The 25,586-nt window shown below is 33.4% G+C and overlaps 1 protein-coding gene across 1 annotated transcript in view; it reads left to right on the top strand.

Annotated features, from left to right (window-relative positions):
• The window catches only part of SLCO6A1 (solute carrier organic anion transporter family member 6A1), an 85,887-nt gene that overhangs the window by 39,452 nt on the left and 20,849 nt on the right, over positions 1–25,586 (top strand). The window contains exons 6-10 of the mRNA XM_088796902.1: positions 1,349–1,445; positions 6,508–6,626; positions 7,448–7,557; positions 12,928–13,072; positions 18,511–18,706. Coding sequence (XP_088653028.1) covers positions 1,349–1,445; positions 6,508–6,626; positions 7,448–7,557; positions 12,928–13,072; positions 18,511–18,706 — 667 coding nt within the window. The remainder of the gene's footprint in view (positions 1–1,348; positions 1,446–6,507; positions 6,627–7,447; positions 7,558–12,927; positions 13,073–18,510; positions 18,707–25,586) is intronic.

Here is a 25,586-nt window from a genome sequence, read left to right as displayed (position 1 = left end):
GATATTTTGAAGTTAATGAAAATATAATCTTGTTTATCCCATCATGGAGAGAAGTGGTATTTAATTGTCTATAGGGTAACATCCTCTATATACAGTATTTTGTGCTACTCTATCCTACAATAAGTAACCCTGGGGTATATATCTCAGAATAATCTCTACTTCCTTATGAAGCAATAGCTTCTAGTCCTGGTAGATGATCTATTTGTACAGGATTATCTAACTATCATTTTTGGAAAATAATTTTAAATTTATTTTTCTATGCTTATTGTGGAGTTGACGTAAAAGAAAATAGCATTTTGCACCCAAATAATAATTTTTCCACCAGAGGTAAGGAAAGTTATGCCAATAAACTAAAATAGATGATATTCATATTTATATTTGCTTTTAGAAATAACTTTTTTGCTGTGATTTGTTAGTCTTGGCGGAGGGTGGCAACAAATATACTTATTTTCCTTTTGGTTCTACTGAATAGCAATTAAAACATACATCTATAAACTGTCGAGAGAACTTTACTTTATTGCCACCTCCTGCTACCTTGACAGCTAAGGTGAAAGATGCAAAGGTGATGATCATGTATCATTATAAAGTATCATTTTGTTTTAGTACCGCAAATTAAAGTGAAATAAGGTATATTGAATTCATATTTATGTTAAATCTGAATGTATTTATTTACATTACATTAAATATATAGATTAAGGTACAGTGAGTTATATATTTTAGTTATTTAAGTTTCTCTAATATATACACTGGATAATATGTATGATGGTTAATTTTATATGTCAGCTTGGCTAGGTTATGGCAACCAGTTATTTGGTCAAACATCAGTCTAGATGTTTCTGTGATATTTTGTAGATGTGACTAACCATCGCAATCAGTAGACTTTGAAGAGAGCAGATTACCCTCCATAATGTGGGAGAGCCTCATCCAATCAGTTGAAGCCTTTTACAATAAAGACTGAGGTTTCCCAAAGAAGAAGCAAATCCATAGAAACTCTGCCTGAGATTTTGCAGCTTGCTGGCCTGCCCCATGGATTTGACTTAATTATAGACTCAAGACTGTAACATTAGCTCTTACCTGGATTTCCAGCCTGTCAGTCCGGCCATACAAATTGGGACTTGCCAGCCCCAAGCCAATCCAATTCCTTATAATCTCTCTCTCTCTCTCCCCCCCACCTCCCTCTCACGTGCGTGCTCCAAATATCTTACTGGTTCTGTTTTTCTGGAGAACCCTGACTGATAAAGTATACTATGAAGTTTTCAGAAGTAATCCATTTCAGTGAGGTAATATTTATTATCTTATGACAAAGGTGGTTTATACAGCTATTTGGTGTTCAACCTTCATTTTATAGGCATTATGTTTGCTTCGGTAATAATTGGATATGCTGTGGGTTATACAATAGGAGCACCCTTGGTTAAGACCTCTGTGAACAGTACTTTTAATAAAAGGTAAGGCATTTTCTTCCATTTTTTTTTATTTTGTGTAAAATATTTATTGAATAAGCACTGTAGCACTGTAGCATATATATATATATATATATATATATATATATATATATATATATATACTTAATTTGCAATAATCATATTTTTAGAAAAAGTATTTGTAAACGTGACTGATATACACACATATATACATATTAATACATCAAAAATGTACATTTTTACCATTACTGTTGGAAATATAATTTAAAAAGCACTACTTATAATGACAAGTGTACTAATTCTGCATATAGTTTTTTAAAAATTCTGGTAAAAAACACGTAACATAAACTTTATCATCCTAAGCATTTTTAAGTGTACAGTACAGTAGTGTTAACTATATGCACATTTTTGTGTAACAGATCTTTAGATCTTTTTTGTCTTGTTAACTGAAACTCTATGTGTATGTCCATTGCACAACTCCCCTTTTCCCATTTTTCTCTAGCCCTTGGCATTCACCATGCTACTTTCTTTTTCTAAGGGTTTGACTATAGATACCTCATATAAGTGAAATCGCACAATATTTGTGTTTTTGTCACTGGCTTATTTCACTTAGCATAATGTCATCAAGGTTCATCCATGCTGTTGCATTTCATGACAGTGTAACATGACAGTATTTATTTCATTAAAGGCTAAGTAATATTCCATTGTATGTATAAAAGGTGGGACAATTAAGTTCGCGAACTCATCCTGGAAAAAGTGCTACATACCTCTTTGCTGAATATCACTAGGGTCACCTTCAAAGTACTCCCCTTGGGAAGCTATACACTGATGCCAGTGCCTAGTCCACCCTTCAAAGCAATTTTGGAACTCTTTTACTGGAATGGCCATCAGAGCTGTCATCATCTTACCCTTGATGTCCTGAATGTCATCAAAATGTCTTCCTTTCAATATTTCCTTTATCTTCAGGTAAGGAAAGAAGTCATTGGGGACCAGATCAGGTGAGTAGGGAGGGTGTTCCAATACAGTTATTTGTTTACTGGCTTAAAACTCCCTCACAGACAGTGCAGTGTGAGCTGGTGCATTATCATGATGCAAGAGCCATGAATTATTGGCGAAAAGTTCAGGTCCTCTAACTTTTTCACACAGCCTTTTCAACACTTCCAAATAGTAAACTTAGTGAACTGTTTGTCCAGTTGGTACAAATTCATAATGAGTAATGCCTCTGATGTAAAAAAAAGGTTAGCAACATCAATGTAACAAGTTCGTGAACTTAATTGTCATACCTCGTATACCACATTTTCTGTATTCATTCATCTGTCAATAGGTATTTAGTTTACTTTTATTTCTTGGTAATTGTGAATAATTCTGTAATTAACACAGGTGTGCAAATATCTCTTTGAGATTCTATTTTCAATTCTTTTGGCTATAGCCCCAGAAGTGGGATTGATAGAGCATATGGTAATACTTATTTTTAAAATTTTTTTGAGGAACTTCCACACTGTTTTCCATAGTGGCTGCACCGTTTTACATTTCCACAAATAGTGCACAGTTTCCAATTTCTCAACATCTTTGTCAACAGTTGTTATTTTATTTTTTTATTTTTTATTTTAGTTTTTTTAGTAACAGCCATCCTAGCAAGTATGAAGTGATATTGTGGTTTTTATTTTCGTTTCCCTGATGATTAATGATGTTGCACACCTTTACATCTTTTCATATACTTTTTGGCCATTTATGTGTTTGTTGTTTTTCTTTGAGAAATGTCTATTCAAGTTCTTTGCCCATTTTTTAAATCAGATTTTGTTGTTGAATTGAAAGAGGTTTTTTTATGTATTCTAGATATTATCCATTTATCAGATATATAGTTTGCAAATGTTTTTTCCCATTCCATAATCTGTCTTTTCACTTTGTTTACTGTTTCCTTGGCTGTGTAGTTTTTAAGTTCAATATAGTCCCATTTGTCTAATTTTGTTTTTGTTGCCTATGCTTTTGGTGTCATATCAAGAAATCATTGCTAAATCCAGTGTCATGAAAGCTTTCTTCCTTTGTTTTCTATGAGTTTTGTTGTTTTAGGTCTTACATTTAGACCTTTAATCCATTTTGAATTTTCTGTTGGTGTATATTTGATAAGGATTCAACGTCATTCTTTTGCATGTGGATATCCCATTTTTTGGCCAAAATCATTTATTAAAGAGACTATCCTTTCCCTGTTGTGTATTCTTGTCAATCTTGTCAAAGATCATTTGACCATATTTGTGAGAGTTTATTTCTGGACTCTCTATTCTGTTCCATTGGTCGATATATTTTCCTTTATACTAGTACCATACTGTTTTGTGATATATTTTGTAGCTTTGTGATATATTTTGAAATCAGGAAGTATAAAGCCTCCAGCTTTGTTTTTCTTTATCAAGATTGTTTTGGTTACTTGGGGTCCTTTGAGATTCCATGTGAATTTTAGGATTTTTTTTAGGAATTTCTGCAAAAAATTCCATTGAGATTTTCATAGGGATTACATTGGATCTGTAGCTTGCTTTGGGTCATAAGGGCATTTTAACAATATTAAGTCTTCAAATCCAGGGACATGGATGTCTTTCCATTTATTTATATCTTTTTTCATTTTTTCAGCAGTATTTTGTAGTATTTAGTGCATAAGTGTTTTGCCTCACACACTACACTGTTCATTGTTAGTATGTAGAAACACACTTGATTTTTGTGTGGGTTTTTTATCTCACAAGTTTGCTGAATTCATTTATTAGTTCTAACATTTTATTTTTGGAATGTTTAGCAATTTCTAAATATAAGATCATTCATCTGCAAACAGATATGTTTACTTCTTTTTCCCCCCAATTTGGACATCTTTTAATTTCTTTTCTTGCCTGATTGTTCTGGCTAGAATTTCCAATACCATGTTGAATAGAAGTGGTAAGAATAGGCATTTTGCCTTGTTTCTGATCTTAGAAAGCTTTCAGTTTTTCCACCATTTAGTGTGATGTTAGCTGTGGACTCTTTTTATATGGCTTTCATTATGGCGTAATTTCCTTCTATTCCCAATTTGTTGGGTGTTTTCGTGGTGAAAGGGTATTGAATATTGTCAAATGGCTTTTCTGCATCAATTGAAATGATCATGTGTTTTTTGTCGTTTAGTTAATGTGGTATATTACATTGATTGATTTTCGTATACTGAACCATCCTTGCATTCAGGAATTAATCTGACTTGATCATGATGTATAATCCTTTTAATGTACGGTTGAATTTAGTTTGCTAGTATTTTATTCATGATTTTTACATCAATATTCATCAGGGATTAGTTTGTAGCTTTGCGTTTTCTTTGTAGTATTTGGTGGGATAAGTCCCTACTCATTATTATTCATCAAAAATTGGGCAATGGTTGCAGAATTACTCTTCTAGCTACATATATGATAATCTCAGGTTACAATCAAAGTATTTTGATATGAAATACTTGAATTGAAGTGTCAGATTGGAATAATTATTCTTTTTCCATGCAAGAATATAGTATGTTGCTCTATTTTGTCTGTTTTTCTTTTCTGCCCTTCAATAAAGTTTCATGATTTTCTTTACTAAAGATATCCCATTAAGCCTATTCCTAGTGATTTCATGTATTTTTGTTAATATTGTACATAGCATCTTTGTATTATTATATTTACTTTTGGTAGAAAGAAATATTGATTTATAAGTTTGTCATATATATGTTACTCTATTAAATTCTTATACTTTGTAGTTCTTTTTCAATTTATTTTCAATTGTTAGGTACTCAATTATTTACACATATGGATATGTAATAATCATATTTTGTATAACATAATGCATATAGTTAGAATACATGGCTGGGTTCAAAAGTGAAAAAAAGAAAATTTCTGATTGTGATCAATGAGGAAACACATAGCTGTAGTAACAAGCTAGAGTTGAAACTCCCTGGGCATTGCATATGAGCCTACCGGATAATGAAAATCAAGATTGCAACCCTGTGTCATTGCAAATTGGAATTTGTATCCCTGAATAGTGTAGTGATAGATAAGGAGTCGCCTGTCAATAAAACTGTGAACATTCGCCACATTCTATGAGAAACAGGGCATATAAGTAAGATCCTTATCAGGTCTCTGTTGATAGTAGAGTCACCTGTGAGAAACTAGCATTTTCTGTGCTCGCTTCCACAGAACATATACTAAAATTGGAACGAAACTAGCACTTCCAAAACGGTGGTTCCTGGGGATGTGGACATTTTCCCACAATGACTGGTTTCCCACACGGTCTTAAATGTGTGTGAAACTGTAGACAATGGCAGCTGTGTAGTAATCAACTTCTCCACATCTCCCTAAATGACACAAAATTCCTTCATAGCTATGAAAATTCTCCACAAAATCATGGCGTCAGCATTATTGAAGACAAAGAATGCTTAAATCATAAAATAACTGTGAGTTAAAAGAGAAAACTCAAAAAGTCCCAGCACAGGATCCTTCACAGTCCTATCCTCCTCTGCCCACTGCAAGACTGTGGTTTACAATGGTGACCCAAGAAAAAAATGTATGGAAAAGAGAAGACAACACCTAGCAAAGGGTCCCAAGGATTATTAACTATGATCATTAAAAGGGTAATTCATTTTTCGTTTGAGAGTTCAGAGAAGGGGCTATAAGAAAGAGATTTCATTACATAGGTGATTTAAAGGGTCAGATGCCAGATAAATTGTGCAACTTAAAGGGGAGGTTTCCACCAAAGGGCTAGGTGCATGATTTAAAAGGGCAGGATAATTTTAAAAGAGAGGTGAAATCCAAAAGAATAGTTTTCCAAGTGCGTAGCTACTTTTGGAGAAAAAGTTAAACAGGATCAAAGAATTACTCTTCACTACCTGAGTGGACAAAGGAGGAAAAGGAAAGGAAAAAGCTTAGGATTCTGTAAGACAAAAGGGAGCTACATAATTGGAAGACTCACAACCACTCACTCTCAGAAAAACAAACAACAGGGACAAACTAAGAAAAACTGTTCCATTTTTCTCTTTCTCTTTCTGCTCAATTATGGCTTTGCTTATAATAAAATATAGAAAGCTGAAATTTGTCTTTTTTCTTTATTAAAGCATTGGAGACAGTCATAAGGAACATTGGCTGCAGACATGGTGGATTCGTTTTGTTTTTGTCTCAGTTATTGCATGGTCTACATTAATACCATTGTCATGTTTTCCACGCCATCTACGAGGTAGCTGTAACAATATAATTCATTCAGTTAAAGATAGTAAATTCCTCATCCCCCATTCTCAGAACATGGCTGAGCTACATTTTTTTCTGTCACAGAGATACAGCTACATGTGATAGTATTATTTGAACAAATGAAGTCTCATGTGACCAAATACTATTTTATTTATGTACCAGACTTTTGTTAGTACACATTTTTGTTTCTTGTCAATTTCTTTTTTTAAGGTGCTTTATATCTAGAGTTCATAACTTTTTTTAAAGAAAGAAGCATAATTAAATCTATTTACTTAGCATTCTTTAATACATGTAGTACCTTACAGAATTATTGTAAGATAAAATAATAATTACCAAAATTCTTTTAGAAACACTAAGAACTACATGTAACATTAGAGAAATCAAATACTCTCCAAATGGTAGTACGTTTCATTGGCACAAGTTATTTTTAGTAATATCAAAGATTACTTTTTTATATTTTGGAGCTGAGCTATCAAATACTGTAGTTTCTTGCCACATGTGGCTCTTTAAATTTTAAACTAAATTAAATTAAAAATCCATTTACTCAGTAATAGTAGCTACATTTAATGGCTACAGTATAGGACAGTGCAGACATGGAAAATTTTCATTATCACAGAATATTCTTTACGACAACACTATTTTACAAGAATATACCTTTTAGTTAATTAGATTTACTTTTAAGCTTGTTCAAAAATAGATCACTTGGCATTCCAAGACAAATTGCCTTTATTAGGATGTATATGTATGTTTATGTATGTGTTTTAGTTATTTTGAACATGTCATCAGATTTTTTTACTTGTTCGCATACAGGTACAGAAAGGATAAGGGCAGGGAAAAAGAAAAAGCCTCGTTTGTTGGACAGAAGGTATAAAGATCAGGAATTTGGAACCAGTATCAAAGATTTATTTGCTTCTGTTCGGGTAAGGTAAAATATTTTACATGAAAAAGCCAATTAAATTGACTTGTGCAATTTTTCTAATAGTAGATTTAAGAAAATAACCATAGAGTGTTCAACTTAAATCTGAGTGGGACTTTTGAAGTCTTAATTTACCTATTCATTTGATAAGTAATTAAAAATAGGACCCAGCTTACCTAAGTAACATTTCCAAGAACTTGGCTAGTGTCAGAGACTGGCACCAAGTATTTTCCTTTTTCTGTTTCTTCTATATTATTTTGTGTTTATTTTTTTCCTGCTGAAATAAGTAAGAAATTTAATGAGATGACATACAAGTATTAACATTATGTGTCTTTTTATTATGTTTAAATGTCTTTGAAGAGAACTCTGGAAGTTAACAAATATTCTCACAACATCATATTTTATTGAAAATATCCCCTCAGTATTAAACAGAAAAGAACTCTTTGTTTCTCTAGGTGAGAAACAAGGCCTGCAATACAGACATAGAGTTTAAAAACCCCCAACTTCTTAATAGTGATTCTGTATTCAATTTGTTTTCTACGCACAACTTCATCATTTATGTTGCCTGCAGAATTGTATTTCTCACATGTAGATCTTATCAAGTCATTTTCCAGATAACTTGATAGATGAATTTCACACTGTTTTAGTGGGACTTTGAATACTCCTCACAATAGTGTCAACTGAATTTTCCTACCTCTCCTCAGAATTTCATCCCTCTCTCCCCCACATTCTAGCCATTTGCTCTTTCATGGACACATTAGGTACTTTTATAGTTCTGTACATGTGTTGATGCTAATTTCTCTGCCTCAAATGTTCTTTCTCTTCTCCATTCGGAAAAAAAAAAAGAAAAAAACAACCTCCTTTTCAAATTGTAACTTAAGTTCCCAGGCAAAATATGTTTCTCCCTCCTTAATGCTTTCATAGATATTTGTTCACAATATAACATAACATGAATATATGGGGTATAGATAGATAGGTAGATAGATAGATAGTGCTTGTTATTTTTATTGCATTTGTATAATTCTTCTTAAAATGCACAGATAGGTTGTATAAAATCAGAAATTTAATTTACTTGTTTTCATTCAAATATGAGTGTTTATCTTTTTATCAAATCATGAGCCCTTATAAATGTAGATTCTATTTCATTCAGATTTTTTTAAATTTAAATGTTTACCAAAATGTTACATGTATATATTTGACACTACAGAAATAAACAGCTATAACCACTTTTATATTATTAAAAATTAAGACATAATTGTTAAAAAAACACTTTTCAGAAAATTTAAACATGAATATTTTAAGTGGTTTTTTTTTAAATAACTTCCATTCAAGAAAACAAACAAAACAAGCCAATTCCAATCTCTCTCTCTCTTAGAAATAGAGTGCTTTAATTATTATTGTTAGGATAAAAAACAATATAATGCCTGTTTAACAATCTTAGACTTCTGACCGACACCTGTCTGGGTGGGTGACTAGAAGATATCTTAATTTTTTTTAAAAAGTTTATTAGAGGATGGGACATCTAGAATGTCACAGTGAGGAACTTGGAAAAATCTTTACCTCCAAAAAACAGTGTTGAAACTGGCAAAATTTTCAACAGCCATTTTAAAACTCTGGAAATTAGGACTACACTTTGAGAATCACTGATCAGAGACCTTTCTACTTACCCTAATTCTAAAAGCAGAGTTTCAGAGCAGGTTCTACCTATGTCATTGGCATGTATACTTACTGCATGATACTTGCCTATCCCAGGAAAAATGAAGGTTAGGAAAGCTATAAATAATTATGTGATATTCCTAACACATTGCCAATGGCAGCCCATAGCGAAACAGTAGTCAAAAGTGAAGTTGCCTTGCTTTAAGCCTACCTGGACTTTATGTAAACAGTAATTTGAGAAGTTCTTATTTTCAATTTATCAAGTAAGAATTGATGTGTAATTTAAATGTCACTCTTTTTAAAAGTTTTTCATTACAACCCGATAGAACCATACCCTCTAATGTTCTAAATGAGAACAAATCAACAGTTGTTGAAACCCACTATTTAAAAGGTTCCTTAAATAGTTTGGGGGACATTATTATATGTGCCTTAGTTTTTATTCTATAAAGTAATGATAATAATAGTTTATACCTTATATACATGCTTAGAATTAAATGTGTTAATATATGTAAGGTGCTTTCAAGAGAACAGTGCCTGGGACATAGTAATAGAAATTTGTTGTTTTAGTTTTGCTTATTCCTCTCTTTTTTTTTCTTGTGTAGTGTCACTGTGCTAGGTTTTGAAGATATAATAGTAACGAACACACATGCCTTTATGGAGCTTATGTTCTTGTGTGGGTCTCAGATTAAAAAAAAAGACAATAAAAAAAAGACACTGATTGACAGCTGAGTAGAGAAAATTCTGTGTGAAACCTTACTATAGATATGGGGTAAAGAAGACTTCACTGACAGGGAACATTTAAGTGGGTTAACCTAAAGCATGAGAAAGAGTTAGCCATGTAAAGATTGGTCATTAAGAAAACACCAAGCATACAAGACACATGTGGAAAGACCTTGAAGCAGCAAAGATTTGGGTATATTCATGAAGGTATATTCATTTTGGCACATGGTAGGAACTTTAGATTTTACTCTTAATACAATAGGAAACCCCTAACATATTTAAAGTAAGGGAGTAATTTGAACATGATACAAATTTTGTTTTAAGAACTTTTAAACATGACTTTGTGTGAAAAATGGATTACAGTGGGAAAAGAATTGAAAAGGCAGTGCAATTTGGGTGTTGTTTCAGGAAGTTTTCCCCAGGTACTATAAATGGTTGGGTTTTCAATTCAGCTGTAGTGTATGAAATCCAATTGCAGGAACCAATTAAATAATCATTTGGCATTTATAAAATTCAGGGTCACTGACAATGGTTTGTGTAAGAAGAAGAAAACTAAACCTCCCAGGTATCAACTTGATCTGAGCTTCTGCAGCCTTAAAAAGGAAAGAAAATAAATAAAAAGCCTAAAATATGGGAAGGCAAATGTTCTAAAATCTAGATATAGACATGTAATATTAAGACCCAACAGAAAAGCCTGCATTTCCAAGCTCTTGCCTTTAACACTGTGCTAGGCTGAGTTTCAGAAAGGAAACACAGAGATGATGGGCCATGCTTTAAAGAGCCTGCTATATTAAACATATTCCCACTATTTGCTTTGTCACGGTTTTAGCATCTGACAAAGCTGAATTACTCAGCAGAGCATATCTGTTAAGCCACATTGGTAAAATAAAAGTAGAGCATGTCTTCCGTGATAATGAAGTCAGCCAGTGTTGGGTACTTGTGAATCAGCTAAGCACTGAAGATTATTTAAAAATTCATGTAAGAAGTGTGGAGTTGAGCAGTGGTAATGGCTGTAATCCCTCATCAGGTAAGGACTAGAGATGCTGTGATTTTCTGGGAATGAGTAAGAAGTACTAGGTTTTAACTAAATGTAGAGTTTGTGCTTCTCTGTGCTAGATCTTATAGGCGGAGAGATTTCCCTCATTAGGGTCTGTTGCTTTCACCAAAGCCCAGAAGCCAGGTTACCCACTAGAGACTCTGGCTGCCCAAGTGTCATCCTGTTCTCCTTCGTTAAAAAGTCTTAGAGAGCCAGCTGTAGCTTCCTTGTGCTCCATGGTTGATCCGAGGGGCAACAGGATAAAGGTAAATGAGTTTGCTTCTTATCCATAGATTCTGATCTGTAGCAGGCCTAACTACCAGTAGGACTACCCGGGGTGGGTGGGGGGGAACATTATGTAGCATTTAATACTGGGAGACCTTCCTTATGCAAATTTCCATATTTGTTTGATTCTAAGACACATTTTTTCCCCTTCACATTTTAACCTCGTTGAAATTGGGTTGGATAGTAAACTGATAGACTTTTGAAATTATTGCAAGTCAGGATGTAATTGTGACATAGTAGACATTGCCTGAGTATGGGCAGCGTTGGTCATGGCTGTTCATACGATCATTCCTTTAATTGGGTTACATACTTGACTGATAATGTCCATATTGAGTGAAACTGTTGTTTACCTCTTCAAAAAGATGATGCAATATATAAGCATTGAATTGTAAAGTTATTGTATGGGTAGACAGAAACAGTAATAAGATATAATTTTGATATTAATAAAACGAATACTTGCTGTTGGAAGAATGATTCCTAGTTCACATTTTTTTTTCCGCACAGTAATACCCAAGTATTTTAGAGAACATAAGAAAAAGTGGGAATAGTAAAGTTCCGGAAATATCACTTTGATGAATTTTAGAAAGTATAAGCTACTACATGAAGAAAATGGAACTCTCCTTCATTATGGTGGGAGTGCAAACCAAGACATTCTGGACGAAAAATCTGGAGATAATGGAATGAAGTATACCAAATTCCAGTGCCCTAGAAATCCCTTTCTGGGATATGTTCTTCCAAAGACACTCTATCGTAGGTCCTGAAAGGTGCCTGCACAGGGATGTAGCCTTGTTTGTGACAATAGGGAGTTCAAGTCAGCCTAAGCTTTGAACCCTGTGGGAGTGAATAAATATGCTGGAATTACACTATGTAAAGTTAAAGAGCACTCAGAAGACAAATTAGACAAATATGCAGATAATTATTAGATTCTAAAAACTGCTTAGGCCTAGAAAAAAATTAAGTTGATTAAAAAATACACAAACATGAAACACCAGTAAAAATTTTCTAAGATATATGCATATCCAGGAAGCGCAGAAATTAGTTTGAAATTTAGTATTTTAATGTAATTTACTGTCATGTTAATTACTCGGTATAGTGTAATAGTATAATAGGTGATAGTAAACTATTACTATACATCCTAGTGAGGTTTCTGAATAAGTTCAAAAAATTTACTAAAATGCAGAATTTAAGTTACTTTACTCTTCTTTATGGATGTGAAATTCCCGGAAGTAAAATAATATAGAATCTTGACTGCAATCCTAGTGATTTTCAACTTTAGTGTTGCTTAATATTTCTTTGATTATTTTTCTTTGTTAAATAAAATGATTCTCTAAGAAAAAAATAGATAAGCGAAAGTTAAGGGAAATTTTAGATACCTGGTTAATAACATCTATTTTTCCTTAATCTTTCTGGCAAACTGCCAGACCCACAAATAAAAATTAAAGGTCGTATGGAGCTCAAATTACAAATAAAAATGGTTCAAACACTGCATGTCTTTTATGGTATGTGTAGTTGGTGAGTTGTACATTTCTGTTTTGATTTTTATACATACCTATTTTCAGTTTACATTGGGAAAGGCAAAAATTTTTGTGGATTGGTCATTAATATGTGAGTGGGTATCTCTATTCCTCTTTACCTAACAAAATAAAATAATCCATATGTAACTTATTTCTATTTCAGTTTTTGATGAAGACTCCAATGTTTGTGTGCATGGCTCTGACCAGAGCTGCACAATCTTTAGTTATGATTGGAGCAGCTGAATTTTTGCCTGTATATCTAGAAAATCAGTTTGTATTGACAGCCACTACGGCAACTATACTTTCAGGTAAATTTTCTGCTCAGTGTACTAATTTTGGAATTTTTATGTAAAGTTTTCTTTTATGTATTCATGAAATATTTCAAAAAGAAGAAAGTAGAAGGAGTATTAGTATTTGCTCAGATTTTAAATACCTAACTACTGTTTGCTCAAATTTTTAAAATGAGCACTTTACCATCATTTCATCAATATTTTTTTAACACATGAAAGCTTGTAAGACTTCTGAACCCTTCCCTGTCTTATCCTATTTCTCCTTCTCCCTCCCCATAAGTAACCACTCTTCCAAAGTTAAAGTGTATCCTTTCCACTTTTGTATATTTTGACAGCTTATCTGCCTATCTATATACAATCTATTTCTAAAAGTCATGTGTCATTTTGTACATTATCTTCTGTTACTTTCATCTGAAATTATGTTCATCAGATTCATGTTGATCTCTAGTTAATGAATTTTAACTATGTTATGAGATTTTGTTTTATGAATATACAACTGTTTATTTATCCATTATCTATTAGTGGGCATGAAGTTGCCTCTACTTTCTAAACTTTCTCTCAAAAACTACAGCAAAAATTGACTTGTACTCATCATGTTGTGTACATTTGTAAAAATTGATCTAGGGTTAGACATTAAAGGGGAATTGCTATTGTGTATATCTTCAGTTTGACTAGATATTGAGAATTGGCTCTCCAAAAGTGGTTACAATTGGAATTAAATTTTTCAGGTTCTAGCATTAATGGGAAAGTAGTAAATGCAATCATTTATTTTATGCTGTAAAAAGTAGAGGATACATGCTGTAACTTTTAGGGTAACCAGTAAAAGAATAGTAAAAGAGTATATTAATTTGAAAAATTTGATTAATAATAAAAAATGAAAGAAGAAATATAAAACATGTGGGCCAAATTAAAAAAAAAATGTTAAGAAGTGCTAAAACATTAACTGTCAGCCTTATTATTGAGTAGATTTTGTCATAGTGTCAGACTATCCAAAAGCCAAACCATGACAGTTTCAGGGATCATAATGACAAATTTTTCCATGAGTACACCATGTTGTTTGCCAATATGATTGATCTAATCAACAGAGATTGGGACTATATCCATTCAGCTTGTTTCATACAGTATTTAATTAAGGCTGATATCAACAGGACTCGAAGCAATAGGATAACGCCACCTGCAGTATTGGCCTCAACCATGCCAAGGATATCAAGTACCATCAGTCTGTGCCATAAATTTCATTACATTACAATGTCTGGAACATCCAGGGATGTAGGAGCAACAACTGAATTCAATTGGTTAATTCAACTGAAACCCCTCATAACTTTTTTCACTGGACACTGGTCTGTTGAATTGAGATATTGCATCTCTTACTTCCCTTGCTTCATTTAAGTCCATAATCAAAAACCAGGGCTTTCCTTTCCCCTCTTGAGATTCTGTTGTACCATACAACAGGAGACAGGGAGACAGTTTGGGTAGCAATTTATGTGTTCCATTATCACTTTGGGAATTTAGGAGCACATACAGTGCAAGCTTGAAATAGAATTACCAATTATATATTTCAAAATTGGAATCACAGCATTAATATATTGAGGCCAAACAGAAGTACATTGGAATTCTCCAAAGCCTCACCCACAAGGTCATTTTACCTCATTTTCTGAGGCAGTAGAAGTCCAAATTCTATTCAATGTCTTATCTACGGTTTCACACAGGAATATGTCTCTCTTAGGGAAATTCCTAAGAGGGTCACAACTACCTTAGAGTAGTCAAAACACACTGAAATATTTCACTTTTGTCTTAGAATGGATCCAAGGTTGACATGATACAGTGCAGGAGAAGCTCATGTGATACAAAAGAAGGCTTTGGCAATATCAAAGATAGCATATCAAGTACCAGCAGCCTGTGTCATAAATTTCATTATAGCCGGCAGACAGCCCAGCTATTATCATTTCACCTTAACAAGCAGTTATGCACTCCACTCCATCATCAACCAAACAAATCAGTTAAACTTGTCATTATTCACTGGTTTCTGTCCATAGTGGTTGTAAATTTCCCTCCTTTTACACTCAGTGTAGTTGCACATCTCTGTAACCATTGTCTGAAATCAGGAGGAATCCTCTGTCCAACCGGATGAGTCTCAGTAATAGTTGTTACAACAGGACAAATCGGAGGCTGATGGTCAGATTTGTGAGAAAGTCCCTTTGCCAGGAGAATTAACAACAACCATGACAACTTCTGTGGTGCTTTCTTTAAATCTACTTCAGTCTGCAGCCAGCTCTCCGGTTCTGCATCATTAATAGGCAATAGGTATGTTCACTACTGATTTCCAGTACTTCTGTCAAATCCTGTAAATTGGTTTATGAGGCTGTCATTTTTTTATCTTACATAAAGCCACATACATCTCTGTCAGCATCCCATGTATGTCACCAAAAGTGCTAAGGTCTGTGAAGGGTTTGAATTTTACTCTATTTGAAAGTTAACAAGTTAGTCTACCATAGTTTCATGTATGCTAGCAGAAGACATAAAACTCCTTGGTCAGAGATGAAGGAAAGTTTTTGACTCTCATCAATAGCAGTAACTAGAGTCTCTCTCTCTCTCTCTCTCTCTCTCTCTCTCTCTCTCTCTCTCGCTCTCTCTCTCTCTCTCTCTCTCTCTCTTTCTCTCTGGATTTTCTGAGCCCCAATTTCCACAGGTTGATGTGAAGGAGAGCCAGTGACATCTGTACACACAATGGGTTGCATTACAGGAGTGGCTTGCATTATATTCCCTGAGCTTAGAGAACCCAAATCTTTTATAATAGATAATAATCAGGCTTGTCTTTGATTCAGAGGGAGATGTTATTTTTATTATACTCAACAGCAAGCATGCCTTCTCTTAGTTCTAGAGGGGACAATATCTCTGTCTTCCAAAACTGTAAGCAAACCTGCCATTGCTCTCAAGGGGGACACTATCTCTATTATCCAAGGCTGTTCGCTATACAAAGAGCTTTGAAAAGATAGAACAAAGAGTAGTCAGTGCTTCTGCTGGCAGAGTATCTAGCATCATAGGATAATGGAGAATCGTTGCCCATTAATGTCGTAGTAAACTAAATATAAAGATTGTTATATTTCTTACAAGAGGAACTCCTTAAATATGAGGACATGAAAAGGTTGAAAGTAAAAAGACCAAAAAAGTTGTACAATATAAATACTAACCAAATTTAACCAAAAGGTGGTTAAATATAGTATTCTTCAAAGCAAGAGGCATTACGTAGCATCAAGAGAGATCATAATGTCAGAAGAGTTGACCAGTAAGGTAGGCAATACAGTTATACATGTGTATGCTCTCAACAACATAGCTTTAAAAAATATATAACAAAAAATTGAGTTAGATATTACTGATATTAGGCCAATTAGATATCCTTATGAAAAAAGATAAATCTTAACCTCTACCTCACTACATACACAAATACACATTCTAGATGGATTGTAGATCTAAATGTGAATGGTGAAATGATAAAGCTTTTTAGAATAAGGCATAGGAAAAGATATTCATGGCCTTAGAGAAGATAAAAATTTCTAAAATAGGAGATAAATCACATAAGTATAAAGAAAAAAAAATGCCAAAATGCAATACTATTACCCATTCACCAGAATGGCTAAAATGAAAAAGAGAGATAGGTGTTGGCACGGGTGTGGAGCAATTGGCATTTCATCTACTACTGATGACAGTGTAAATTGGTTTACCATTTTATAAATCTGTTTGGCAGTACTATAAAAATCTGAACATATACATATCCCCTGACCTAGGAATTCCAATCCTAGTCATATACCCAACATAAGTTCCTCTCTTAATAATATGCCCAACAGAAATGCAGATGTTTACAAAAGGACATGTACATGGATTTTTAAATTAGCAGCACAATTCACAACATCACAATGAACAAATAAGATGTGGTGTATGCATGTACATTGTTATTCAGCAGTGAGAAGACATGATCCATTGTTATATACAAAAACATGGGTGAAGTTTTCAAACATCATGCCGATCGTGGTGATTATAATAGGTGTGCTCACTTTGAAAATTCATCATGTACAATTGTGATTTGTGTACTTTCCTGTACACCATAAAATCTTTGCATAAGAAGTTGATTGGAAGTTCTGTGCATTGCAGTTGAATTTTCAACTGTTTTGTTTCCTTTTAGGATGGTCTTTCAAAAACCGAGCTACTTAACTGTTGAATTGCCAGTGTCCTGTATTTTCTTATTGCCTAGAACAATAAGCCTGACAGTCACTATTTTCTTACCTTAGCTGGGTTCACAGTTTTCTGCTTACAGATGTGCTTGGTTTTCCAAATCTACAGTTGTCAAGTTCAAACTGAATAAATCTGGGGTCTTTTTCTTGGTTGTCATTTGACAAGTAGGTGGGAAGAGGAATTTTGAGGATCAAACATAATGTATGAATAACACAATACTTTCTTCCAACTTATTAATTCAGCTTTCAATGTCTGTCATCTGGGATTTAAATTTTTATTTTAAAATTTATATTTTTAAATATCCAGGTTTCTTAATTGTTCTTTTTTTATCCACGTGCTCTTATTTTTCATTCTTTTCTCTTTGTTTTTCATTTTTGTGGAAATGACACTGTCATTAATCTTTTGAGCATTCTAAAATTAGTTACAAGTCTTTGCCAGACAATTTTATGATATAAATTTAATCTGGTGGTAATGGGATTTTTTGTTTTGTTTTGTTTTTGCCTTATATTTCTCTTGCTATTTTCCAATTTAAATCTACCATTTCAATATGTGTGGTACAGAAGGAATTACATCAATGTATGAATTTACTGTGCTGTCTTCATCTGATTATTTTCTAACTATATTTCTTCTCCTCCTTTTCTGCCTTCTTGTGTTTACCTCTCTCTAATCCCTTATGCTTCATTGAAAAGAAAACTATATCTCACATGGGTATTCTGGAGTCCCACTTTGTTGAGATTGTTGATATTGCATATGCATTCACAGAAGCAATGGGTGGCTTGGTTTAATCCTCGTAATGAATCTCTGTGAACTCTTGTCACTATGGGCATGCGTCTTGCCCTAAACCATAGATCCAGGCAGCTATCCAGTAATAGCTCTCAATAAGACAGCTGTCCTCTTCTATTCTGTATGGATTACATTTGGGGTTCATCTTAGATGCTATTACTACATAGGAGCCAAACTTCACTGGCACTGTCCTCGAGCCCATTAGGCCTGTAGCTTCAGCTCCACTCACAGATTTGTATTTCTGTTAAGTGTCAGGTTTGTTGAGATGTTTATCATACCTCTACGTTTTCTCTCTGTTATTTTTTATTATAATTATTTTTTATTTAAATCTGTGTTTGCTACATGTTTAGAGCAGAGGGGATTGCATCAATGTAAGAATTTTCTGTACTATCTGTAGCTGATTATTTTTTAACTGTGTTTTCTCTTCCTTCTTTTGTCTTTAGGACTTGTTTTAATTCCAGGAGGTGCACTTGGCCAGCTTCTGGGAGGCATCATTGTTTCCAAGTTACATATGTATTGTAAGGGCCTTATGACATTTATAATAGTCACATCTGCTATATCGCTTGTACCGATTCTGTTTGTAATTTTTGTACACTGTGATCCAACACCAGTTGCTGGAATCAATGAAGATTATGGCGGGTAAATATATAGTTTTCTATGCTACATATTTTACATCAAAACCCAACAATGCATTTCTCGTCAATTCATAATTATTTACCCAGTAATTCTTATATATGTTTATCATCCTTGGAATTATTGAACATGTAAAAGAAATATAAAGCATAGTTTCACCTTTCATATTAAGGTCAGAATTATAATAATGATGGCTTATGATATGAGTGCTTATTCATTCATAAAGTACTAAAGAAAAAGCACATTGAGATGATTCAGGACCTAGAAGTAAAATGTTGTATTAAAGTGTCTAGAACTGTGGAGACAGTGCAGTCTGTACAAACCAGTCTTCCTTTTCTTTCCTGAATTGGTATGTCTGCTTTCTTGTAGACATCAAAGAATAGAACTGAAGTACATCTGAAAGTATGCATGAGTAATGTCTCCTTTAAGCTAAACATGCAAAAATTCAAAGAACGGGGTAGAGATTGATGTTAAATACAGGGGAACATAACTGGAATTGGAAACCAAAGGACTGAGCAAGTAAAACAGTAAAGGAAATAAGATTTCCACTTGTAGCTACAATGGAGTAACGTATGGCAGACCAATGCTCCAATCAAGAGTAACTAGAAAACTTGAATAAAGTTTTAAAAGATTTTTTAAGGCATCAGAGGGTTCCTTACACAATTAGGAATTTAAAAGCCACAGTCTTGGGCAAGGCAAACCCTTGAGAGGAGAAGCAACCATCTGCAGTTCTTTTTTTCTCCCAAGGATATTTGCTAACTCTGGACATTGGCAAGAAAATGAGAATTGGGCAAAGGGTCTAGGCAAAAAGCATCTATTAAGATGACAAGAAACCACCACAAATTTTTGACAGACCTGTGAGTCTAAAGAGACAAAAATAGAGCATGGGTCAGGGCAGGGTCTCAGAGAGAAGAGAGGTAGACAGATAATTCACATTGCTGGGTTTTCACTCAATACATTTGCTGAATTAGGAAGCTAAGAGGCTGAAATCAAACAAAAATCTTGTAAAAAGCAGAAAAAAAATTCAGCAGTATTGTGATGCTCTTTACACACAGGATTAATGTGTGAGGGGGTTTAGAATGTGCTGGGGAAGGGAAGTGTGGTGAACACACATCCTGCAAGTATCTGTAAGGCTAAGACCTAGAAGGAAGCGACTTTCTAAAGTACTGTAGTCTAGCTGGGAGTTAATTTGGTCTGTAACTGGCTTATGTCATCCAGCACTCTACCCAGCAGCAGAAAAAGAGACCCAGCACTCTGAGTGAAAGATGATATACAGAGCTGGAAAGTGTCTTAGGCAAAGGTCTTGTATTAAAAAAAAAAAAAAAAAAATTATCAGGCAGGCCAACGACCTGGCCAAAAACTTTGAGACATAATAGGTGACAGAATAGATGCACAGGAAAGCCAAATATTGAACAACATGGGTTTGAACTACATGGTTCTTTTTTTTTCAATAAATATACAGTCAGCCCTCCCAATTCCCAGGTTTCACATCTGCAGATCAACCACAGATGAAAAATAGTAGTATTCAGTGAAGAGTGAAAATACTACTTTTCATCTATGGTTGGGAATCTGTATGTGTATAGGGCCAAGTTAAATTATAAGTGGATTTTTCAACTGTGTGGGGCTTGGTGCCCTAACCACCTGCCCCCCCCCCCAACACCTGTGTGTGTGTGTTTGTGTGTGTGTGTGTGTGTGTGTGTGTGTTAGGTATTTACATAGTTTAGATTTGTCTATAGTTTAGGTATATCTATGTATCTATCTATATCTATGTATCCATTTACCTATACTGCTACCTATTTTTTATGGTCTGCAAGCTAAGAATGGTTTTTATATTAGTAAAGGTTGTGAAAAACAATAAAGAATAGGACTTCTAGTTTGTACTCAGTATGTAAAGAGCTTGTAAGTCATTGCAAGAAAAGAGTTGAACAAATTAAAAATTAATTCTTAGATTCATCAGACTTGAGATCACAGGGCAAACTGCTGTCCCCCAAAAAACGGGAGAGATAGGTAAACAGAGAGAATTGCAGTTTACTGGGAGCAGAAGCCATCAGAGCTGAACATTAAACAGTAATTGACTATTTATGGATGTGGAGCCTGGACTAACTTGAGAGTTAAAACCTCCTGAGGGCCCAGTCTTAGAGGGATACCCCACTTTAGAAGTTCTTACATCCAGGTGCCCCCACCAGGTTCTGACATTGAAGTTGGGAGAATAGTCCTCTTATATTTTGGGCAGGGGGAGAAAGAGAGTAATCATTTTGAAATATTCCCTAGAGAAGTCTGCCATCTAACAAAAGCCTACCTTCTAGGGAAGCTACAGGAGTTTCCCCTGCCAAACTTTAGAGGGAGGACAATTAGACAAGTCATTCCTTCTCCAACTTTCCTGCCTCACATAAGGGAAAGAAAAATAAAATAAAAAAAAACTAAATAAAACATATGAAGGTCACAGCCTAGGGACTCAGGCCCACTAAAAAAACCTTGTAATGGCTAAGATTTAATCATAAGATTATAGAATGCTTTTTCTCTACAATATCATCACGTCAACATATGTCTAGGTTAATGACAGATAATTACAACTGAAAGAGCTGCAAGACACACTATGTTTAATAAAGAGTTTCTAGGGAAATCCAAAGACAATAGGGAAGTCAAATTGAGGATACCATAGAAAACTGAGGCCTCTGACATCTATGGTTACAACAAATTTTAAACACAAGCTAACTCCTAGACTACTAAACATAAAGCCTCACAAGAAAGGCCTATTTATTTCAGTTCTTATTACCTGGTTTATAATGTCTGGCTTTCAACAAAAACTTTACAAGGCATTCTAAGAGACAAGAAAGAATACAGATTGAAAAGACAAAGCAAGCATTAGAACCAGACTCAGCTATGGCAGGGCAGGATTTTGGAATGATCAGACTGGGAACATAAAATAATTATGATTAATATGCTAAGGGTTCTAATGGAAAAAGTGGACAACATGAAAGAAAAGATAGGTATTGTAAGCAGAGGAATGGAAACTCTATGAAAAAAAGTGAATCCTAGAAAGCAACACCAAATACCATAACACATATGAAGAGTACCAATCTTGGGTTCATCAGCGGACTGGACAGGACTGAGGAAAGTGTCAGTGACTTTTAAGATATGTCAATACAGATAAGAACACAGTTGAAAAATATTTTTAAAATAATGGAGAAAAAGAAGTCAACCTATAATTCTATACCAAGCCAGAATATCTGTCAAAAAATGAAGGAGAAATAATTTTAGACATAAAAAAATGCAAATAATATTTGACCAACAGACTTACAATACTTGAGGTGTTAAAGGAAGGCTTTCAGGCTAAAATAAAGATACCACATGAAAATATGAACTACACAAATCAAAGAAGAGCAAAGGAAATTGTAACTATAGAGGTAAATTTTTTTCTTATGTAAATCTCTTCAAAATAATTTTTTAAAACAGATTAGCATGCAATATGGGTATATACGAAGTGCTATCATACCATATGTTGGTAAACTATGTTAAATTAAAGAAGTATACTATAAACTTTCAAGCAATCACTAAAATAACAATGAGTCACAGCTAATAAGCCAACACAGGTGTTAAAATAGAATTTTGTAAAAATATTTGTTTAATCTCAAATTAAGCAGAAAAGAGGAAGAAGAACAAAGACGAGATAGGATCAATAGACAACAAGTTGAAAGAGGACAGATTCAAACCTAATCATATTGGTTCTCACATTAAGTATAAATGGTTGTACTATCTCAAGTAAAAGGCAGAGAATCTCCAATTTCATTCTTTTAAAAAGCAAGACCAAACTACATACACTTCACAAAAGAAATGAACTTAGAATATATACACAAATAGGTTATATGTAAAAAGGTGGGGAAAGGTGTATCATGTTAAGAGTAATAATAATAATAATAATAATAATAAAAACTGGAGTATAATATCAGACGAAGTAGATTTGAAAGGAAGTAGTGTTAGAAGGAATAAAGACTGTTACTATGTATGTACTGTGAGGTAGTAAATTCATCAAGAATTCATAGCACTCCAGTTTCTTAACTTAATGAAAGCTTTAAAATATGTGGAGCAAAAACTTTGCACTGCAAGGAGAAATTTAGAAATCTGCAAATATAGTCAGATATTTCAGTATCCCTCTCTTAATAATGAATAGAAATAGGCAAAAAATGATGATGCAAAAGATTTGAATAACACTGCCAACTTGACTGACTTGACATTTGTAGAACTTTTCTTCTAACAAAACAAAATGTACATTTTTTTCAAGTACACATGAAACACCAGATTAGATAATATTCTGTAAAACAAGTCTCAGTAAATTTAAAGGACCAAATCAAACAATGGAATGAAATTTCTGACCATGATGAAATAAAATTAGAAACAAATTAATTAAAAAAAAAAAAAATCTGGGGAAGCTCCAGATATTTGAAAACTTAAAAACAAGCTTCTAAATAACCTGTGGATTAACTAATTTCTTACAAAGGTAAATTGGAAAGTATTTTGAAGTGAATAAAAATGAAAACACATAATAAAATTTGTGGAATGCTGCTAAAGCAGTACTTAGGGGAAGATGTATAGTATTAAAAGCCTGTATTGGAAAAGAGAAAAAGTCTTAAACCAATGACATTTGCTTCTATCTTAAAAAAACTGAAAATATCAGCAGGTTGGTCCCAAAGTAAGCAGCAGAAATGAAACAATTGCTATCAGAACAAAAATCAATGAAGTAGAGATGAGAAAAACAATGGAGAAAATCAATAAAATCACAGGTGGTATTAATATTTTGAGAAGATTAATAAAATTGCTAAACCTATAGAGGGAGAAAATTACCAATAGCAGAGCTAGAGACCTGATGTGATGTTAGTGTAGATTCTACCAATATTAAAGTATAATAGGATAATATTATGAATAACTTTATGCTCATAAATTTGACCACTTCCATGAAATGGATAAATCCTTCAAAAGATATAAACTCACTTAAAAAGAAATAGATAATTTTATAGTAAATAAATCAAATTTGTAGTTAAACACTTTCCCACAAACAGAACTCCAGGCCAAAATGGCTTCCCTGGGGAATTCTACCAAACAGTTAAAGAATATCTGATTTTACAAAAATTCTTCCACAAAATAAAAAAAGACTGGATATTTTTCAACTCATTCTATGAGGTTTGCATTATGGTTCTATCAAAACAGACAAAGACATTATAAGAAAAAACAAAACAAAAACTATAGACATATAGTATTTCTCATGAGCATAGATGCAAAAATTCTTAACAAAATTTTAGTAAATTGAATCTAATAATATATTAAAAGGAAAATAAATTATGATCAAGCAGAATTTATCACAGAGATGCAAGACTGGTTTAATATTTGAAAATCAATCAATATAGTCCACCACATTAAAAAAGTAAAAATGAAAAAATAAACATGTATCCTCAATAAATGTCAAAGGCACTTGATAAAGTGCAGCATTTATTCCTGATAATCTAGGAAAGTAGGAATGGAAGGAAATCTATGAAAATACACAGCTAACATCATACTTAGTGATTATTATGGACTGAATGTGTGTGTTTCCCCCTCCCACCAAATTAATGTGTTGAAGCCCTAATCATCAATGTAACAGTATTAGGAGGTCAGGCCTTTAGGAGATAATTAGATTTAGATGGGGTCGTATGGGTGGGCCCTCCATGATGGGATTAGAAAAAGAGGAAGGTACCAAAGCCTTCCCTCTATTCAGCCTGTAAGGGTACGCTGAGAAGTTGAAGGTCTGCACTCCAGGAAGAGTCCCCCAAACCAGACACGAAAGCTGCCTACACGTTGGACTTAGCTTCCAGAACTATGAGAAATAATGTCTGTTGCTTAAACCACCCAGTTTATTATATTTTGTTATTATAGCAGCCTCAGCAGACTAAATGATGAAACACTGAATGACAAAGAATACAATAAGAATGTTTACTTTGAATGCTACTACATTTACATTGTAGTGGAGGTTTTAGCCATTACTGTAAGAAAAATAAATAAAAGGTGTCCAGATAAGAAAAGTGGAAGTACAACTGTGCTTATACGAAGACAATATGGTCTATATAGAAAAATTAAATAAAGAAACAACAACCCACTATAACTAATAAAATGAGTTTAGCAAGTTTGCAGGATATAAGATCAACATACAAGATTGTGGTATTTTTATTTACTTCCTACAAATTAGAAGAAATCAATATTAAAAATAATACTGTTAACAATAGTACCAAGAAAAATAAATACTGTAGAAGAAAAGATCAATATACAGGAATCTATGGTATATACGTACTACCTACAAACAACTGGAAATTCATATTAACCAAAAATATTATTAGCAATCATTATCAAGATAAAGAAATACTTAAAGATAAATATGATAAAAAATGTGAAAGCCCTCTACATTGATTACTACAAAATATTGCTGAGAGAAATTAAAGACCTAAGTTTTAAATGGAAAAATATTTCATGTTCATGGGTTACAAGACTCAATGTTGTTAAAATGTTAATCCTCCCTAAATTGATATATGTATTCAGTGTAATTACAATCAAAATCCCAGCAGACTTTCTTTTTTACATATTGGAAAAGTAACTTTTAAATTCATACAGATATACAAAGGATCTAGAAAAACAACAAACTATACTGAAGACGAACAAAAGTGGAGGACTAACAGCAAAGCTCCAGTAATCAAGAAAGTGGTATTAGTATAAATATAGACAGTTAGATCAGAAGAGTGGAACAGAATGGAGTCTAGAAATAGGCCTAGATATAAGAGGATAATTGATTTTTGACAAGGTGCGTATGTAATATAGTCATTTTAATAAATGATGCTGGAACAATTATGTAAACAATGTATAC

This window comes from Rhinolophus sinicus, chromosome 3, assembly GCF_057876585.1.
Source record: "Rhinolophus sinicus isolate RSI-liver-muscle chromosome 3, RSI-T2T, whole genome shotgun sequence".
In the NCBI taxonomy this organism is placed as follows: Eukaryota; Metazoa; Chordata; class Mammalia; order Chiroptera; family Rhinolophidae; genus Rhinolophus; species Rhinolophus sinicus.
Note: the sequence above shows the minus strand (reverse complement) of the source record. Positions and strands in the feature narration are given on the sequence as shown.